Source organism: Lachnellula hyalina (genome assembly GCF_007821495.1).
Source record: "Lachnellula hyalina strain CBS 185.66 chromosome Unknown contig00014, whole genome shotgun sequence".
Taxonomy (NCBI): domain Eukaryota; kingdom Fungi; phylum Ascomycota; class Leotiomycetes; order Helotiales; family Lachnaceae; genus Lachnellula; species Lachnellula hyalina.
The window spans coordinates 52,441-72,880 of record NW_022157128.1 but is presented as its reverse complement, the minus strand read 5'-3'; the positions used below and the strand labels follow the sequence as shown (position 1 = coordinate 72,880).

The 20,440-nt window shown below is 47.7% G+C and overlaps 7 protein-coding genes across 7 annotated transcripts; 3 read left to right on the top strand and 4 right to left on the bottom strand.

The window, feature by feature from the left end:
* Positions 1-288: 288 nt before the first annotated feature.
* LHYA1_G002002 (uncharacterized protein) lies at positions 289-639 on the bottom strand (the record flags this gene model as incomplete). The annotated part of the gene is made up of 1 exon (XM_031146980.1): positions 289-639. One exon carries the CDS (start codon positions 637-639, stop codon positions 289-291), a length of 351 nt encoding a protein of 116 aa, XP_031008576.1.
* Positions 640-4,004: 3,365 nt separating this feature from the next.
* On the bottom strand, positions 4,005-5,264 carry tfg2 (Transcription initiation factor IIF subunit beta; the record flags this gene model as incomplete). The annotated part of the gene is given in 4 exon segments (XM_031146979.1): positions 4,005-4,367; positions 4,418-4,632; positions 4,684-4,960; positions 4,980-5,264. The coding sequence occupies 4 exon segments, from the start codon at positions 5,262-5,264 to the stop codon at positions 4,005-4,007; spliced, it is 1,140 nt and encodes a 379-aa protein (XP_031008579.1).
* A 362-nt stretch (positions 5,265-5,626) lies between these two features.
* SPBC337.12 (Zinc finger CCCH domain-containing protein) lies at positions 5,627-7,318 on the top strand (the record flags this gene model as incomplete). Its single annotated transcript, XM_031146978.1, has 4 exons — positions 5,627-5,675; positions 5,734-5,817; positions 5,866-6,726; positions 6,762-7,318. The coding sequence occupies 4 exons, from the start codon at positions 5,627-5,629 to the stop codon at positions 7,316-7,318; spliced, it is 1,551 nt and encodes a 516-aa protein (XP_031008578.1).
* Positions 7,319-10,804: 3,486 nt separating this feature from the next.
* LHYA1_G001999 (uncharacterized protein) lies at positions 10,805-12,768 on the top strand (the record flags this gene model as incomplete). Its single annotated transcript, XM_031146977.1, has 2 exons — positions 10,805-11,625; positions 11,697-12,768. The coding sequence occupies 2 exons, from the start codon at positions 10,805-10,807 to the stop codon at positions 12,766-12,768; spliced, it is 1,893 nt and encodes a 630-aa protein (XP_031008555.1).
* Positions 12,769-15,038: 2,270 nt separating this feature from the next.
* On the bottom strand, positions 15,039-16,925 carry LHYA1_G001998 (uncharacterized protein; the record flags this gene model as incomplete). The annotated part of the gene is made up of 6 exons (XM_031146976.1): positions 15,039-15,117; positions 15,253-15,317; positions 15,551-15,609; positions 15,677-15,710; positions 15,778-16,060; positions 16,105-16,925. 6 exons carry the CDS (start codon positions 16,923-16,925, stop codon positions 15,039-15,041), a joined length of 1,341 nt encoding a protein of 446 aa, XP_031008556.1.
* Positions 16,926-17,408: 483 nt separating this feature from the next.
* Positions 17,409-19,146, bottom strand: LHYA1_G001997 (Uncharacterized protein; the record flags this gene model as incomplete). The annotated part of the gene is made up of 3 exons (XM_031146975.1): positions 17,409-17,549; positions 17,601-18,486; positions 18,542-19,146. 3 exons carry the CDS (start codon positions 19,144-19,146, stop codon positions 17,409-17,411), a joined length of 1,632 nt encoding a protein of 543 aa, XP_031008549.1.
* Positions 19,147-19,343: 197 nt separating this feature from the next.
* On the top strand, positions 19,344-20,187 carry atp-3 (ATP synthase subunit 4, mitochondrial; the record flags this gene model as incomplete). The annotated part of the gene is made up of 2 exons (XM_031146974.1): positions 19,344-19,374; positions 19,448-20,187. 2 exons carry the CDS (start codon positions 19,344-19,346, stop codon positions 20,185-20,187), a joined length of 771 nt encoding a protein of 256 aa, XP_031008550.1.
* Between the last annotated feature and the right edge of the window lie 253 nt (positions 20,188-20,440).

Sequence of the window (20,440 nt, the reverse complement as noted above, 5' to 3'; positions counted from 1 at the left end):
GGTACCTATCACGATAAGGCTTCAGGGGCTCCTTCCGGCACGTAGCGGGATTTTGGACCCGATAAACGGATCACTACCCCCGCCTTTGCAGTATCTCAAACTGGACGTTTCTTTATCACGTGTATGTAGGTATGTATGTACGTAGTATTCTGCTTGATGGATTCTATAATCAGCGGGATTCATTGTTATACTGTTCTATATTCGATTCCAGCAGCAAGGAAGGACATCCTCTGAGGGAGGTGCCTTCCTTATCAAACTCACGAAGGACTCTGTCTGACCTTCCGCTTATCAAACAGGAGGAGCAATGCGAAGAAAGGCTTCGGCTTCGGCTTCCGCATCCAAGTCGAGCTCCTCTTCCGCTTCCTTCTCTTCGGCCTTTTGAAGTCTCGCAACGGTCTCGGTCAGTGCCCTCAGTCTGTCTTTTACAGTGCACATGGTTGTGTCCGTTTTCATTTGCTTGGCCGCGCAGGCTTTGCAATTGGCCTGGACTCTGATGCTTTGCAAAGGATGTGCACACATGATTTCACACTCTTTGCTCTGTGAGCCGTCGAGGAAGGCCTTTTGAGTGTCGCATGGACGGATTTCATGGGCCCAGCCAAAGTGGCTACAAAGAAACACAATGCGTTTGTGATAGCACATGGTTGGTGAAGACTTTTCTTGATCGTTTGTTGCGGGAAGTTTGTTGGAATGAATACCTTCCCGGATGCATCGTCAAGTGCGAATATATGGCCATTGTGTTGGAATTGTTCTGTCTTGTTCGCGAATGTCCTTCTTCATTGCCATTGTTCTTTCGTTGTGCTTTCATTGCTGAGGCTGTTGCGGGCTTTGTCTCTCTTTGATGTGAGCGTCACAATGTTTTATTCAAAGCAGAATACATGGCCCTCTCGATCTTGAACTGTATAGTATGGCCTAGAACTTCGGTGGCCTCTGAGGCACCTGGAGAATTTCTGCAGTACGTTCTTTGTGTGTACGGTTCCTGGTCTTGCCCTAGTATGGACATATCAGTATTGATACGAGGAACGATCTGTTTCTTCTTACTTCAGGATGAGTCAACATGAATCCAGGAAGCTTTTTGTAATGTATCCTGCCTTAGAATTATAATAGCATTGATGCTCACTAGTAGCTGGGTTCTTTTCGAAAGCACGTCGTGGCATCTCCGAACATTCCAGGAAACACCTATCATTCTCTATTGTTCCAGCCAAAGTGACCTTGCTTCCTCCTTCCTCAATCTGTTAACGCTCTGTGGTTGAAAAAATGGTTGACTGGGCTTTTGGTCGAGGCATATTTGGCACGGTGTATTCTTGCAGATCAGTGTGTATATGTAAGGCTCTCCATCCCATCCATTGAGTAGATTTGCCGTGTCATGTCGGAAATGGAGTTGTGGCAAATTGCCATATCGTGCGAGTAGCAAAATTGTCTGGGATCGGCTGCAGCATTCTCGGTGCGACTCGAGCTGCAGACAAACAGCTAGGATGTTCCTTTTACCGTACAGACCAGATAAACTGTTTTCTGAGAAGTGACAAAGTCTAGCGAGGCAGAGAGCGTCCCAAACCAATGCTAGATTAAAAAATATATTCCTCAACGGAACACTTCCTCCCTCACCTGTCACAGCACCTCCAGTCAGTCTTTTGTTTCGTCTCTGAGATTCCGTAGATGTTTTCAAATTTACGCTCATTAAACAGGGTGGCTCTGCGAAGTGTCCGCCCAGCCTCCGCACCCCGCGTATCGTTCAGCAGCAGAGCAAGACGCTCTCAATGGCGCGCTTCATCTGGCCAAGTAATAAACAACACCACTACCACACCCCGCGAGAACTTCTTTGGGCCTCAGTGGGTTACTACGAATGTAAGCCACCAATGTCTACAGCAGTGTCAATACCAGGACCAGCCGAGAAGCCAAAAATGGGCGAGGGCTTCGGCGTACTTAGTTGCACTATCCACGCTTTATAGTCTTGTACTATATGCTTCGAACTACGGACACGAGGTCCCGCTGGTCGGACGTAAACGGTTCAAGTTTGACAAGAGCGAGTATCCAGAGGATTATCGATATGACAGGGAGATCCACAAAGCTATGATAATACTAGAACTGGCACAGTCTCATTATCCCGAGAGCATTTGGCCAGAAGACCATCCAAACACGATGGCCACCAAGCGCATATTCAAGCAGCTTCTCGAAGCGAACGGAATGCAGGACCAGAACTGGGAAATTCATGTTCTCAACGCACCTGGTAAGCGACTCCGAAGGAAGCCCGGCTGTTTATGCTCTATGGTTATTCTAACCTCTTTAGCTTCCGGGGAAGTCCATGTCACGCTTGATCGTAAATTAGTGATATGCAGCGGCATCTTTACCTTCTGTCAGGATGAAGCTGAGCTTGCGACAATACTGGCTTCGAGCCTTGCAGCTGCAGTTGCAGAACATACTCTGGAGAAACACAGCCGGGCTGCTCTCTCACGACTCGGGTGTTTGGATTCCTTCCAACTGCTCGTTACATCTATCTTCATGAAGCAGTTGTGGTACATATCAATTCCTTACAGCGTCGTCTTTGGCGCTTTTCTCCACCGGCAACACAAGCTATACAACTACACAGTGCCAGAGGAACAGGACCACATTATGTTGAGGCTATTACACCAGGCCGGTTATGACATTAGGAGGATCCCTGCTTTTTTCACCCAGATAGCAAGGGCTAAAGAGCTTGTATACACTCAGTATCACACTATCAAACGTTTCATGAATTTCCAGGTATTTTAAGCAACCCTCGGCGACTTTCAGATCAGAGCTAACTAGTACTAGCAATTAAGCAACCTCGAGGACAGGAAGTGGCTTATTGAAACCGTGAAGTTCCAAAGTCGATACTTAATGAGATATATTTGCTAACCTGGACAATGCAGTTGAGAAACAGAAGGATTCCACGAATGGATGGCCTGATTCCGCAGATTAGGGGACAAAGTAACTCGGATGATGCACCGCAAGATTCACGCCCGTTGCTACAACAGGGAGCATTACCCGATGTGGAGAAAACTTGGGAACTATAGATAGGGGTAGGATTCCTCTCGGGGGATTTTGTATAGTAGACTGAGAGCAAGTTGCCGTAGTAGGTTTCAATTGCTCTGTGGGGTAACGGAATGAGTGAGTAAGAAATTAAAGCGAGAGTAATTTACTAGTAATACTCCGTATACAATCGGACATAAATAGGTTTACAATCCAGACCTGTCCATTTCCTCTCCAGCTTATTTATAGTAACTAGTAACTAATCAATGGAGTGGATATGGATCTTCCGCTGCTCAAATAGGCAGTTGTACATTCATTACATTGTTATCGGGATACAGTATACGGCTATGGGGGTGGGGAAGGGTAGCTATGTATGTGCCGAAACGGACACAAGTACTGTAATGTACGAGTAGTAGGACTAGGAAAGACAGAACGAAATAAAATGCCTGGCTTGAGGGCTGTGGAATGGTGTACTAGCCATTGCAGGGGCGTCCAAGTAGAAAAGACGAAGCGGGAGCCGGAGAGGGGGAAGGGGGAGGGGTGTTTTGATTGCGGAGAATGTGCTGAAGGGTTGGATCTGTATGTTTATGAAAGAGAAAAAGTACTGGGGGTATTTGGATTTGTATTTGTTGCAGATCAAAAATGGGAAATAGAAAATTGTTGCAATATGATTGAGAAGAGTTTATGCTGCTCTATTAGGGAGTAAAGGCGCCGACTAAAGAACACTCATGGGGACTATGTTGTTACTCTGAGGGGCTTCAGACTGCTTTTGATTATTGGAGAGGTTACCGGAGATATTAGAAATACTACTCACATAGTCAACGCTTTGAGAAATCTATTTTCATTCCATTCTATCATGAAGAAGTCGAGCCGGCTCTGTTCGAACTGGGCTGATAATTTAATTTAGCAGTTGTCACCCAGCACCTCTTTATAGATGGGTGGAAAACACCACCAGATGCAACCACCCAACCCTTCCGAGTATCCATAAACGCCATCCATGCAAATGGTCCAATTACCAATTAAACATCTTCGAATTTGACATCTTCATCATCATCGTCGTCATCCAGGTCTCCAAATTCGGAATCTTCAACTCCCTCCGTAGGCGCCACAGCATCACCCATAGCCTCGTAGTTTGTGATTTTGTTTTCGGGCTTCAATGACCATTGCGTAGCAAATCGACCGCTTTTCGCCAACACAGCTACTCTCTCCAATGTCTCGCGGAGGTATGCCTCGGGTTGTTGGAGCTCGGCGCGTAGAGCTTTCATGGACCAGTAGTTGTATTTCTTAAAACACTCGAAGATCTTATCCAGGAGCTCGTTTTGAGGCATACGTGCAGTCTTTTGGAGTTGAGGGCGTTTACCTCCTGCCTGGCCAGGTTTCTTCTGTAGATGGAGTCAGTATCAACGTGAATTTGGAAAGAGATGTAACCTACAATAAATGCATCCCATTGGTTCTGCGCAGCGATGCTACCGGGCTGAATGAACCCAGAACCAACAGAACTAACGTCCTCAGCGCCTAAGAACTTCGTATGCATCTTAGGTCTCATGGCTTCCAAAGTACGCGCTGAGAGGAGACGCTGGGATTCGGGGTTATCAATAGGTATGCAGTTCAACTCATGGGCGACCTTTCCGGCAAGAGTTGTACGCTCTAATTGCAAATACATCAGCCTGGCTTATAGCAATAGGCCACTGTACTAACTCGGTATTGCTTTCCTGAAGTACGGTTGGAATCTTCTGTTTGGGTCGAAAGGTTTATTGGCGGCAGGCTTCTCATTCTTGTTGCGCATAAGTCTACTTGGCATGTTTGCGCTGGAAGGGTCGAACTTCTGATTCGATTTGGATTTGAAGCCAGGGAGATCTTTCTCAGTGAAAACGAAGGTGTTCTTAACAGACTCATTATTGATATCTAACTGATACTCCTTTGGAATCGGCTGATGCTCTGCAATATTAGAAGAGAGAAGCATAGTGAGTTCTTGCTGCCATAAAAGTTAGCACGGTTGTCGGGTTGTATACAGAGTGGCATGCCTTTTGCGCGCCATCTTCTCCAATAACCGTGGAGTTCCTAATGGTTCCAATCTGGATCTCGGCATCGTCGTCGAGTTTGGACCACGCCTCCCAAACGTACTTGGGTACTTTGGATAGGTATAGTGACTGGAAGTTGGGGTCTGGGTTGAATTCGAGGTCGCCGGCATCTTCATAGATGTCTTCCTCGCTGAAGGCAGCCGGCGATGCGCCTGCGCCTGGAGCGTCAGGATCCGGTTTGATGGAAAGGTCTGCCATAATGCTGAGAAACGCAACAGTGAGGATTATCGCAGCCGGTCCATGTAAAGCAAGAAGTTGGAGTTGAGGCTGTCAAGAATGCGTTCTTTGTCGCCTGGGCTGGCACATTGATTGAGAAGAATGCGGAGAGCTATGAATGAATGTTAAGCCTACAAGGGTATTTAGAGATGACGCTAGTGGAGGCTTCTGTGTCACAATTACAGTCTACACACCAACACAATCACAATCAAGCGCCCACCTACCTATTATCAACCTCCAACTTGCTCTTGCCTCTTCACAACTGCATTTCCGTAAAATCCCAAAGTACAAAAGTGCCCGAATGCACCACTTCAACTGTTTACTAACAAAAGGAAACCACCACAATGGCCTCTGAAGATCAAGCCATCCTCGCAAAGATCGGCCAGCTCGCTGGTGAGTTTGCCACGCCCCCGTCTGTTTGCCTCTTCAGCTAACCTCGTCCTCTCCACAGGTCAGATCAACAAGCACAAGAACAGTAAGACATCAGATAATCAAACACAATACATGCCATCGATGAGTGCGAACACCTATCCAAGTATGCAATCGCGGTACTTCGATAAACACACCGCTAACGCCTCACAAGATTACGCACAACCCAGCGCAGCATGGGCAGCCAGTCGCGGGGGATACTCGTCGAGAGGGCATAGAGGAAGAGGTAGAGGAGCTGGGCATGTACACAGAAATCGCACCCTGGTTCTGAATGGCAGCACCCCCGCTTCCGAGGATCCCTCAACATCTCAATTTGCTACGAACGACAACCCAAAGACTGTCCCCGCCTGGGTCACCAAGAAAGACCGCCATCTACAACTGATAAATACGAATATCTTTGAAAAAGATAGCCAGATTAGGGCTAAAGCGATGGAGGAAACCCGGAGACAGAAACTAATGCAGCGAGACTTGCGCGAAAAGACAAAATTCAGCAAGCATCTACAGCGTCTCGCCAACAACAATTATGGCGCTATCGGACCACAATCACACTCTGCAACTGCGCCCGCCAACTACGAGATCAATGTACAAGGAATTCAATTCCGAGTAGCGAAGAATGGCAGCAAACTTGTCAAAGTTCCTGGTGAGCAGCCACCCACAGCCATTGAATACAACCAGGGCGATCTGTGTACCCAAGAACCAGACTTACTCCGTTTAGGTGATCTTAATGCTGCCAATGCTACACCGAAGACTGCCTTAATCGGTGGTGTGAGGTTCTACAGAAGCAAAAACGGCAACATGTACCGTTCTGGTATCGTCAAGGCCCACCGGTACGAACGACTACCTTTCAAACTGGCGTGGATGCCATTACTCCCCTGCAGAACTGATCTCCATGATACTAGGAAAAATGCGGGCATTAAAAAGATAAATGAACCTTGCAAAATGTTCACAACTACGGGTAGCTCCTTTCTTTCCAGAGTCGTCCGACTGAATTTGCATTACAGAGCAACATGGAGGAGTAGGTGGGTTTCAGCTAACAATGCGATTATCTAGGCACCTGTTCGAAAGGCCCAAGATGCCGTTATATTCATGATGCCTCAAAAGTTGCAGTCTGCAAAGAGTTTCTCTTGAAAGGGTCGTGTCCAAGTGGAGAGTCCTGTGACCTTTCACATGATCTCACCCCAGAACGAACTCCAAACTGCTTACACTTTGCAAAGGGACATTGCTCCAATGCAAATTGTCGTTACACGCACGTCCGTGTCTCTCCAAGTGCTTTGGTCTGCAGACCCTTTGCGATTTATGGCTACTGCGAAAAAGGCACGAGCTGTGAAGATCGCCATATTCATGAATGCCCCGACTTCAGCAACACTGGTACATGTAGTACAAGAGGCTGCAAACTACCGCATCGACACAAGGCGAGCGTTATGCGTACCAACCCAGGCCGGAGTGAGGTATCGGCAGAGGATACAAGTAGTGATCTCTCGAGTGATGAGGATGAAGAGATCGACGACGACGATGTCGATTCGGATGACCTTGATGAGGAGTATTTTGGAGAACATGGAAAACCCGATGCAGAGTCCATGCAGCAAGATTACGTTCAGTTGTCTTGACATCTGCTTCACCGCTAACTCGATGCCATTGATTGCTCATTCACCCCTTTTTTTCTTTGACCTGGTTTATCACTCCCAACTACAGCGTGGACATTGTGATTCATCTATTTGCTTGGCAGGGATGTGCTTGGCGTGGAAAGTGTCAGAAGGATATACCCGGACTCGAAGTCCCCTAGGCTGAGGCTCGAGTGCCATAGCCCTCAGCTTATTGCAGCACCAGAAAAAAGTTTAGAAAAGAATATAATCATTACCTCATCTTTGCTTTCCTTTCCAATATTCAAGTCATCTACATCATTGGGGGCTTGGCCCTAAAAGCAAAGTATACGAGCTTTCTCACAGTCATTTCAATTATTTTATCTCTTTCAATCATAGCTTTTTCGTATTCGATCCACTTGCATTGTAAGCAGGTGCCATTAAGTGGCAGATTATGATTGCGGTGTGGTTGAATTTCTCGCTTCCACCGTCCAAGCTGCCACGGGAAATTTTCGGAATTGCGCTTTTTCATACCTTTCTTGTAAAATTGCTATTCTTAGGGATTTACTTTCAATTGCCGGAAAAGCAGATCACTATTAGTTTTCAGTACCGGGATTGAGCTTGCCATTGGGCATAATACCAAATCCATATTAAGCCCTAAAGTACGGACCGCATTCCTCGTTTTCGAGTCTATAGTATGACTCAATAAATGTTGGTTCCAGAATAGAATCCGTACACACTGGCTGAAGCAAATAGTTCGGGATCATGTTGTTTATATCGATCTATTGGTGGCAAACATATCATATCTGCCTTAGCTTTCGTCACCGCTACAGTCCATCTTCTATTGTTGTGGCGGTCTAAGAGTAGAAAACCTGTCTCTCTACACCGCTATCCCTACGCAAACTAATCATGATATAGATCTTGCTATTAATCAACTAGGTACTCGGGAAATTCTCCAGTGAGTACGGCAGATATAAATTCACCACGAGTTTTAAAAGATGGATGGTGGCACTCGCGGATAGGACCTTGCATCAAATGCGGCTTTCCGGACGAAACTCTGCAGGACGCATTTGAGATCTTAGATTCCGTGGGACAAAGAGGAAGCGCGTCTCACCCCGAGCGCCGGTGTTCTGTACTGTCGTTTGCCAGACGACACTCCACTGCACCACGCATTCAGCCAACTGATTGTTGGAAAACAATGTCAATTAGTTACATGGGTTCGGGAAGGAATACGCGAACGTTTCGGAGTCGCAGACCGACAGTTGGAATCATCCAATTGTGGAAGGATACCAGTGGTTATTATGTTTGCTTGGTCGCAGATCTGACAGGAATTTTTAGAAGTCCTTTCTATTTGTGGCCCGAAATAGAGCATGGGCGGTGAATAGACGCACACTGTGCCCGGCCGCTGAAGGGTGCTTGATACGAAGTACTGTACGTACTAGCAGGTTAACGTAGGGCTTGGTGCGTTTGAGAAGTCGTCGTGGAAAATAACGGAGTGCGGTCATACGTGGGGATTGTTATGGATTATGTTACCAGCCACTCGCGGGTAATCCTTCTGTTGCTGCTCCACTATGTATGAGTCGAACGAACGTCCACAAAGTTCACCGCTTAGGTCGTTGAGAGATCAATGTTTCTGGAAAGACTTCGGTTCTTGCCATGCCAACTACCGCTCGCCCTTACGAAAGTATTTGTCCTTGTTAGAGTTGAGATATTACCTGGATCATCGTGGTTTGTTTTATGACTCAACGGTCCTGTTTGTCTTGGACGTTGAGCTATAGAAATCGCTTTAGATTTGATGTCGTCAGACGTGCCTTGGATCTGTTTATGCGCGAAATAGTGTACTATAGAGATTCATATCCTGGGCCTGTCCTGCCAAATCCGCGTTCAAATAAGGTATGCGGACCGGGGTTGGTCACTAGTCCTTTCATGGGAATCCTCGTTGATGTTCTCCCGCAGCCGGCTCCGGCTCCAGCAAGTGGGAGACGAGACGAGGCATCGAGAACCAGTTACATTTCGCCTTGGGGCGTTGGGCACCGCACCGCAGGTCTATTGTTTAGGTACCGCTGCTCTGCTCGCTCTTTACTCGTACCCGTAGCACGCGAACGGTGCAGCAGTTTGGCATAGAAACGGCCACCTATCAGGTCGGGCTTCACTGAAGACGCCGCGTGAGTGTGGGCGTGCCATGTGCGATGGGGGTTGGTTCGGGGGAAATACACCGTATGAGGTCAAACTAATAGGCCTGATAACGACCAAGAACCGTTCGATCAGAAAGCAGAGCAGATCAGTAGGGAGTAAACCAAAGGTTCCGGGAAGAGCTAGCTATTCGTAGCACTTACGAAGTACCTACTACTTCTACTTACGGAGCTCTCTATTGTTCGAATCCGTAACGCGTGACAAGGAGACCCTCAACCCTAATTGGAAAAAGGTCGTCCACACTGAGCATCTTGCCCCAACTCGAACGATTGGCGTTCGCTACGGTTGCGAGCTACTGGGGTTTGCAGCCTATCGCTGGCTATCACTCCCCATCCTCAGTGACTCTTTTTGGCGGGAGGACGGAGCGCCAGCTTGACGACTCCAATAAGATCTCGGGGGCATGGTTTAGTTGCGGAAACAAACTTGGCCCCGGCCACTTGTCATGCAACACCACCGTAAGAGGCCTATCGGCACGACTGCTCGCTACAGGCATACAGTACAGTACAGGAGAGTGAGCCCAGAAGACTCTCTCCCCTACAACCGTCTTGATGCCCAACACAAGGGGGCAGGCAGAGAGGAGAAGGAGAGGTGGATAGGGAGCTAGGACACGGAGAAGGAGAGGCAGAGGGGGGCTAGGACAAGAGAGCAAGTGGGATGAGACCCCGAGAGACAGGCCTAATCAGTAGGAGGCCGACTGACCAAGGGCTTGAAGCGTGAAGGGTATCGCTTGCACCCGCGCACCCGCCTTGCTTTTTCCCGTTTTTCCCTGTCTGGCTATATGGTGCATGGGGGGAAGTGCTCTAGCTCTCTCATGCTGGTGATTTGCTACAGCACTGTCCAGAACCCCACCCCCAGGCCCAGTCCAGTATCAGAGCTCCCCTTTCGGGTGGGACGACTATGGCATCCGCTGCCACTGCCAGGAGCGCAGGAGAGGCTCATGCTCATGGGATAGCATGGCATGGCATGGCTCCATGGTGGCTTGGGATGGGATGGGATAAGAACCTAGAGGGCCCGTTCCCTATCGCAAAAGATCTGATCTGATCTCACCTCATACCTGCCAACGGTACTTTACAACTCACCTCGTTTGTCTTTCCCATATACCGGGAGACATCACGGCTTTTTGTCATTACACGAACTCGACTTCACTCGACCATTACAGGCAGTGATTTCTACCGCCCGCAGCTTTAAAATCATATAATCGTCGTAATTGTCGGCCATTATTCTCTGTTTTCATCGCTTCACCGCTATCTCCCATCCGAACTTCGCTTCCTCCCCCACCACCACGACTTCCACCACCACCACCAAAAATCATCCTTTACGATGGCAGCATTTCCTGCCATGCACAACTTCTACAGATCGTCAGCGCTGACGGTCGACACCCACTCGCAAAACTATTTTGAGGAAGACGAAGGCAGTATTCTAGATGAGAACATCCTCGATCACAGCGCGCTGGACTCAGGATTAGAAATGTCCCCGCACATGAACGGCAGCCGGCGAGATTCGTTTGCAGTCTCCTCAGCATTGTTCTCACCAAAGACCGATGACTGGCAGCAAGTCGACATGCAGCAACAGCAGCAACCTATGGCTTCCAACAATCCGTTTGTTGAGCAAAACAACCACCACAACAACAACAATCCTTTCATGCGTATTGATTCACAGCAGTCGTCGTATGGCGGGCACCAGGGCCAAGGGTGGCCGGTGAGCAACGGTTCGGGCATGAGCACGCCTATGCAAGGAGGACATGATGGACTACCTTCGGAATTTGAGGTCAACGCTCCCATATTTCACAGACCTATGCAGACTCCATTCAGCAATCCTGGCAACCAACAACTACCACTATTCTCCTCAGCAAATAACACCAATGGTTCCATCCCCGCCTCACCCCAGAAGGAATGGTCCGTAGCAGATGCTATGGATCACCGTGCTATGCCTAAACGTATGCGGCCTCATAGCCCAGCCCTAAGGTCGCATCCAGAGATGACAAGGAGGGGAGACGGTATCCGGAAGAAGAATGCTCGTTTTGATATCCCCGCGGAGAGGAATCTCACCAACATCGACCATCTCATTGGACAGTCCACCGATGAGCAAGAGATCAAGGAGCTGAAGCAACAAAAGCGACTGTTAAGAAACAGACAAGCAGCGTACGCATCTCCACAATTTGGTCTTATTTCCCTTTGGTATCACTGGCCCGCTAACGTAAATGATTAATTAGACTTGATTCTCGACAAAGGAAAAAACAGCACACTGAACGGCTTGAGGATGAGAAGAAGCATTACACTGCTTTGATTAATGACCTCGAGGAGGATCTAGCCGAAGCAAAGTTGGCTTTGGATGACTGGGCCCGCAAAGAGCAGCAATACCAACAATACATCGAGAACATGCAACTTGAGAAAGAGGAAATGGTTCGAAATCATACAATCGATACTGGCGAGCTTCGTAAGAAGGTCAGCGTCCTCACTGACCATGTCCAACGTCTTGAGAGTACTGCCATGTCTGCCGTCCCTAGCTCTAATGGTTTCTCTGCCGACTACGCCGATATCGACAGCCTCACTATGGATAGCGCCTGGGACAACATTTCTTTCCTCAACGACTACTCTATCGAACATGAAGTCAAGGTTGAAAACTCCCAAGCTCTGGTTCCCGTCAAGAAGGTCGAAAACTCTCTGCTCAGCGAGCCCGAGAAACCGGCTGCCCAAGGTCTCCTCTTAATGTTGCTTCTCGTTGGTGCTTTTGTTGCTTCGAAAGGATCGTCTCCAAGTGTTCCCCAGGTGTCGGATGATGTTCGGGTTGCTTCAGCTACTCTGCTTGAGGATATATTCAATGATGCCGGTGTTCCGCACGCTGCCTCCAGTGTAGCTGAAGCTGCCGCTCCTCTTCCCTCCGTCAACACTTGGTCATCGAATCCAATACCTTCCATGGGAAGTAACGAAATGCTCGGTGTAACCCAATCAGCTCTTGGAGACCTCAGCGACACTCTTGCCCAGCCTACCGAAGAACAGAACAACGAACAACTTTTCTCTATGTCAGCAGCACAGTATAACGGCCTCACTTCTCAGGACTTCCTACAGAACGCTCCGCAACGATCGACATCTCAAGGACGACGCAATCTCGGTGAAACGTTGGCTGCGATGAGGAGCAATAGCAAGAAATCGGCAGCCGAAGTCTACACGCGGTCATTACTCTGGGATCAAGTACCGAGTGAAGTAGTCCGCAATTTCGCAAAGCTCGTCTCAGAGTGCAATACTCGGAGTGGGGACGAGGACTGTAGCACAGCCGGTGGCTAAATAGCCTTTCTCCCCCTAAAGACTTTACTTTACACACACCAATGGTCCACGAATAACGGCACATTTTACAAACGCATCAGAGGGTCTGTTGCTCACGCATAATCTGGTAGTTTTCTATTTGTTATTTTTGTTTAGCAAGCAAGCGAGCGTAGCGTTGACCTTTTTGATATTCCATGATTGTGATTCTTTTTTGTTTGGGCATTTTCATCATCAGCATCAGCGACGGTACGGGGCAGGGCAAGGACAACGGGCAAACAGAATAAGACCCAGGGACACGGGGAAATCAACATACAATCAGCGCAAGCTGGCACGATCACAGAGGGTACAGCACAGTATGGGTCATATCCCAGAGCTGAACAGAAGGGACAAACACTTTGTTTTGGACATGTAAATTGAACAACCGGGAAGAAAATGGGGGGACATGGGAACATGTCCCACGGATTTCATTTATTTCATTTTGATATTTTCCTTGAGTAATGGCCGGCCAGCCAGCATTTATGTTACGCACGAAGAGAGTGCAGGGAACGTCGAGCGAGATTTACGAACGACTTTTTACGAATATTATCACGACTTTAAGATACCAAACGAGCGAACAGACCTTTCAACTTCGCAACACACGCGCATCGCGCATCACGAATCTCTTTCATAACGATAAGATAATGCGAATGATCTCCGTCCACTTGCATACCTCCACCTTGAATCAATCTCACGATGGAACTCAAAACATTTGATTTGCGAGGTGTTTGATCATGACGATCTAATGACCTGCGTCGTCACACAACACCACCACCGTCTGAGCCACCAACAGCCTCAGCCCAACCACAACTTTTTTTTTGTGAACAACTGCCGATTCGATTTCCAGAGTCATTCATGTATTTAATTCATTAGGATGGGAGGCCGACAACTGTACTTAACGTAGCTAGCCTAGCCTAGCTTCACTTCACAAATACGAACTGAACATGGAGAGATGGAAATCATATCCTTTTAAAACCAAAAACAAATCACTCCTTCTTTCTCTTATCTTGCTCATTCATTCATTCATTTCTAATTAAAGTAATAAGTAAACATGGCGAACTGCAATGCAAGGAAACGAAATACCGGTACAATATATCAAATCCCGCCGCTGCCGAACGATAAAAAAACACGCTATCTATCTATCGGCAAACGAAAACTTTGCTTGATTTGATTCAGTTCAGTTTATTTTAATACGGAGTAATGTGTGAGTGATGCGATGTGATGTGTACTAGACTACGTACCGGAGCTTAGGTCAAGGTTGCATGCTGCGTGCATGTGTGTGGTGCGTGTGTGCGACTTCCGAGGAAGAGGGGTGATGGGATCTACAGATAGCAAGGTATACCAAGTCAAGGCAAGTAAGTCATGCAGCTGATTAATTAATTCATTCATTAAGCAAGCATCCATACAGTATTATCCGTCCTCCGTCCCTGGTACGGTATGCGTATAACGTTCCTTTCTATAGTTACATCTATATTTCTTGGAACAAAGCAGTGCAGTGCTTTGGATACTGAGGAGGTTTTATCGAGGAAGTTGAAGTGGAAATGAAATGGAGGATAGGTATTTCTTGCTACATAGAAAGAGTAAAGGTCCGTACTGTACTGTACTGTACTGTACGTCCTAATGCGCCATGATCACATACTGTACGTTCATGTTCATGTCATGTAGGCTTCCCGCCCGTCGCACGCACAACGCAAGTGCAAGTGCAAGTGCAAGTACAAGTACACGCAAAGGACCGGTCCGTAGGAGTTAGGTCAGGTTCACGCATGAAATACTCGTAAATAGAGGGGCCTGGCCTCGAAGTAAACTCTACCCCCGCCCCATCCGTGCTACGTAGGTAGGTAGGTACTAGCTGTGCATGCCACTATACAGTACACACACAACCCAACGATCCCAAAATAAAATCCACAAACCCATCCCTCATCACGCGAAAGGGCAAAGTCTCAAAGTCGGGACGGACGATACGAGAGATAGATCTTCGGGAATTGGCTGAGGGAAACGACGACGTAGAGTGGTTGGTGGTGGCCCAGCCCGCTGAGCCAGCCTAGAAATGACCCCGCTTTGCAAAGCCCCCAATGTCAATGTCAATCCCGAGACCTCACCTCAGAACCCCACGAAAACCAACAGGAGCGGAGCAGAGGAACAAAATAAGACAACACCAAGCCAATCGAGGTTAGGGCAGTCGTAACCAGAGTCTCAATCTCACTTCTTCGGGGCATTGTACTTTTCCTTCCAAATCCTAATGTACGAATAAACCATCAGCCGACTTTATCCACGTAATTAGGAGCATGCTCGCCAGCGAATCGGTCGCTATCGGTCGAGTCATCTGTAACTGCGCTGCACGGGATGGCCACCACCGTGGCCGCTGCCCATGCACATGAACAGCGAACAAATGGTTTGGGGGAAAGTGGAGTGGAGTGTCAATAACGTGACATAACCATAAACATGAGCAGACTTTTGAACTTGACTTACCAAGAGTTTCCCAAGGTCTTACTTCCACCTTGTTCCGCGAGCCTGTAGTATTTCGCAGCTGCCCACTGTGGATATATCGTCAGCCTCATGGCGTCCTAAATGGCTGAAGCCGATGTCGCGTGGGGTACAAATGTAGATTGGAAAGCCTCATTGCTGCCCAAATGCAGTCATCAAGGGGAGGAACGCATGCGCAAGCCACAGTAGATGCGAGGCTGAGGGCCTAATAGGTACGAAGTATTGCACCACGAAGCTATTCGGAAGCTTCGGTTCGTTCCGGGCCTGTCACAAAGTTACGTACCTTGTCTTTCTTGCAGCCAAACCCTTCCACATAGCACCAAGCAACCTCATTCATTGCATCTGCAATATTGTCAGTCTCGAATCGGGTTACTCAACTCAGGCGGAAATCAATGCACGATCAACTTACCAGTGTCGCCCAAATTCGCTGCAGTTTCATAATACTGTTCCCCGAGAAGTCAGTCAATATTCCCTGATCGTTCCACGACCCAGTCCTTTTATCAGCCTCACCTGTTTCGCGGCCAGTTTGTCGATGGCCACACCCCAGCCGTATCTGAAGCAGTTTGCAAGTTCAAAGATTGCCAGTACCAGCTCGCCCTTTGCTGCTCCTCCCTTCTTCAACCCAGCTTTAAGTGCAAGCTCCTCGATCAAAGCTGCATTCGACGCTGCTGCCGATAGATATTTGACGGCAGCCCCAGGATCAGGCGTGCATCCCCAGCCGGATCTAATGAAATGAGACGTCAGGAATGTCTTCCACAACCTAATCTTCAATGACACGAATCCAAGACCATATCTATTGGAGTAATATTAGTTGCATAAAAGAACCAATTGACGTACCTCAGGGCGAGACCATACAGCACCTGGCTCAAAGCATTATTCTCCCCATTAGGATCTGCCAATCGCCCAAACATCCGCGTAGAAGTCTCCAATTCCCCGGCTTCATGAAGCCTAATGGCTTCCTGTATATCGTCATCTGCTTGCTTTGTCGGTATAGCACCCTTATGCTTCCCAGCTTCGCCCAATGTCATGCTACTGAATCCCGGTAGATCTGCTATTGAAGAGCCACTAGGAGTAACTGGTCGACTCCGCGATTTCTCATTTTCTCTTGCCAGTATGGTTGCGCGTCTTTCCCATTGTGACTCCCCGGCATCACCATCCCCCGCGCCGATCTCCGGAAGATCACTTGGTACACTTGTTGAAGTTATCTGGCTCTTTCTCAAATGAAGACGCTCTGATAACCTCTTCGATTTTGACTTGTCGCCGGTACTGATATGGGAGGATGTAGATACAGCAGAGACGCCAGAAGAGCTACAGAGAACCGGCGAGTCAGCTTTGCTTCTTCGGAAGAGGATAGATCGGTGTCCCAAGAGCCGTGAGACATTCTCAGAGTCCATATAAACCCACCTTCGGGAGCGCCCTTTGAATATCCCACTGGTCCTGGGTTCGGCATTGCCATCTCTGCCGTCTGCGACAGGATGTCTCGAGGAACCTACGGAGGAGAACGTAGGAGGTGAGATGATCTCTTGTGTATACGTGTCGCTCCTCATAAAAGTAAACTCGGGTGCTTCAAACGAAGGCTCGCGCGCTGCGGGGGCGGGGGACGGCGCATGCGCATCTGTAAGCTTCTCTTTCTTCCCGAGGAGATGTTTGAAAGGCATTTTATTATCCTTGCTTTGGCGTAATAGTTATAGCAGACAAGTGGTTGTAGAATGTATTGCGCAAAAGGACGTGGAAAATACAAAGAAAGAAAATAAAATAAACTTGTGATGTTAGACTCGCAGCTTCTTTAATTAACGCGCTGGATTGCTTTACAGCGTCCAAGTTTGCCAAGAAGAGTCATCTTGAGAGAGGGGGGCCTCTTATTAATGGGCAAATTGCGACCTGCTTATGGGGAAAATGGTCGCAACTGTTGATTCTTACAGTAGGGTAGAGGCTTAGACGGCGGCGCAGTCCGTACTTCGATACAGTTTCCGCTTGCAGTGAGAAAATAGGGGCCGTTTGCAGCATACGAAAATTTTACACTTCATCAGCCCACCCAGGTCGTACTGGCCTCAAGAATATTATCAAAGTATCACATAACAGAATCACCGAGTTCAAGAAGTATTCATGTGTCGAATCACTACATTATTCTTCTTTCAAATCTAATTGAAGTCCCAGAGCTTCACCAGTAGACTATCCTCCTTTCCTGAACCTTCCTCCTGCTTCGAAAATATTTTCTTGGGTATCTCATATTCTACAACTGGCACCTTCTTGACATCCTTCGAGAGTTCATCTTCAAGCATCTGTAAAAGACATTAGGCCAAAGCAATTCATAGGTAGGGTTAGTAACTTACACTTCCATATGTGTGATCTAAGAAGTCCTCCAAATTGTAGGCATATTTGGTGAACTGCTCTGAAATTATCTTTGCAAGCGTCGCAACGTTTGGATGATAGTGAGACTGTAACATGACTATTTCCCAAAGACAGCTATCAATAGCATGTGTCTTCATAGGATCTTCCTCCTCCACGAGAAATGGATCAGCCAGTCCCTCACTCTCTAGGAGCGCCTTTCCTTCAGCCGTTCTCGTAACTCGGTGGATCATGAATGTACAAGTGGGGTGTTTTTGGAGAATATTGTAAATCCAAGGGACAACAGTAACAACGCCACCAGGTGGTGCATTTAGTGTTAATCTGGAAAGCCTTTTGACGAAGCTAGCAACTAAGACTACTGGAAGATGGGTTGACGACAAGAACGTGTCCATAAGTTTAAAGAAGCTCGACCGATGCTTCGAATGCATAATTTCGGAGTCGAGAAGCCCATATAACTTTTGGTAGAAAGATGGATAGTCCAGATTCTTCTCCTGGATCAAGTAAAACAGCCCCGAAAGCGCGGCTAACGAGGTAGATCCACCTGCATTATACGAATCTGTGCAGAAGTCCATGAGAAGCTCCGGCTTGATGAACCACGGTGCAACAGAAGTAGACATAATCTTAAGAATCGACTTCCTTTGATCCTCGCTCAAGTCCATCGTCACCAAGGCATACCAAGCATCCTGAGCCCGCTTTTTGTGTTTCGTGAGAGTGAACAAAGCGTGTTTGGACTTCTTCGGAGCTGGTATATAAAAGTCTTCGAGCTCTTCTTCTGATTCGGGTACTGATTCGATGGTTGTAAGGATCTCAAAAACATTGTCAAAGACTTGGTGTGCAGATGCGGCACTTCGAGGTTCTTCCAATACTCTCCTGCGGGGAGAAAATGTTAATATATGGACCACTTGAACCTGAATTATATACTTACTTGATGGCTTCAAATGTATAGAATCGAATATCATCATATTCTTCCACAAACTTCTCGCTGAACTCCTTCCGAGCATTGGCATCACTCTCTGGCTTCACCAAAGCTTGCACAATTCCAGTGAGAAAAGAGCTGGGAAACTGGTATTCCTGAGTCCGGGTATTCTCTCCTTCAGTCTTCAATAACCTCATACATAATGCTAATGCCGTAGCACTAATACCCTCTTCCCCAAGTAGGTCAAATAATGAGTTCTTGTATTCGGTATATCGTTCCTTCAGCCACTTAACTACCACGGCCTCCTGGTCAGTGGCTCCTTTCTTGTTGGCAAGGTCTCCAGCAACAATAAATCTTGTGAAAACTCGGCATAACGAGATTGCGGCAATCACTGAATCATCGGCGTCTTCGCTGTCTGTCTTGAGAATCTTGATCAGCGTTGCGACGTTGTTGTAGTTTTTCTTAGACTCGAATATCTCGTTCTCCAGTAAGAGGATTTGCGCCTGGCCATCTTCCTCACTGCTCTCGGATCGTGCACGTTTCGAAGGCCTCTTGTCTGAAGAAGACCGCTTCCTCTTTGCAGACCCAGCGGAAGCTTTAACAAGACCAGGCATGGCGAAATATTTGTTTCGTTTGATTTTGAAGTTCTTGAATAATTGTAGTTGGAAATAAAGTATTCACCAAGAACTTTTTTGAGGCTAAAGCGGCGGATCACGTGTACGAAAACGGAGTACCAAATCCCGACCTTCAATTCTTCAAGCTCAAGCAAAGCAACGTCAAGGAGCTCATATCCATCTCCCCTCACTTCACAATGGCATCACGTTTGGCAAGAAGCGCTGTAGGTATGTAATCGAGTCTATCGCAGACCATTCTTCACCCATTGGAACCCGCGACAATGACTGACCAGAGTTCCAGGCGCCGCTCGTCTTCGACCTGCATTCCCAACCCGAGCCCTCCCGGCGCTCACAACTTCTCTCACAAGCTACCGATCAGCCTCAAGTGTGCCAGTGGAGGACCCCAAGAAGAAGGCACAGTCAATCATCGACTCGCTGCCAGGTAACTCGCTCATCTCCAAGACCGCCATCCTATCGTCAACAGCCGGTGTCGCCATGTACGCTATCAGCAACGAATACTATGTTGTGAACGAGGAAACCATTGTCGCACTGTGCTTGTTGAGCGTCTGGACTGCTGTTATTAAGTATGGAGGACCATTGTACAGCGAATGGGCGCAAGGCCAGGTCAACAAGGTCAAGGGCATCTTGAACGCTGCTCGTGCCGATCACACCGAGGCTGTCAAGACACGAATCCACAGTGTTCAGCAAATGAGCGGTGTTGTTGACATCACCAAGACTCTTTTCGAGGTTTCAAAGGTGCGTAATGGAGCTACTGCTGTACAAGTTGATGCTGATAATTTTCAGGAAACCGCACAGCTTGAGGCTAAGGCCTACGAACTCGAACAATCCACTGCCCTCGCCGCGGAAGCCAAGACAGTTCTCGACTCATGGGTTCGATATGAGGGACAAGTCAAGCTCCGTCAACAAAAGGAGCTCGCTGAGAGCATTATCGCCAAGATCACCAAGGAGCTCGAGAACCCCAAGGTCCTTCAACAAATCCTGCAACAGAGTATTACCGACGTTGAGAGTAAGCAATCTTAGAGATAGATCTGTATGATGGCTGCTAATGATTTCAATAGGGATTGTTTCGTCCAAGGCACAATAGATGGAGAAGGGAGACCAGCGCATTAAATATTTCTTTTTGTCACCCGTGTTCATAAAACCCCTGTGCAATAGTTGATCAAGAATTCCTCTACGAAGTAATGAGCCCATCTGTGAAATTGATTTTGATTCCAAATATGATCCCATCGCTGCATTTGGTTGAGTACAAAACTCATCTGCTCAGGTCCTGTTC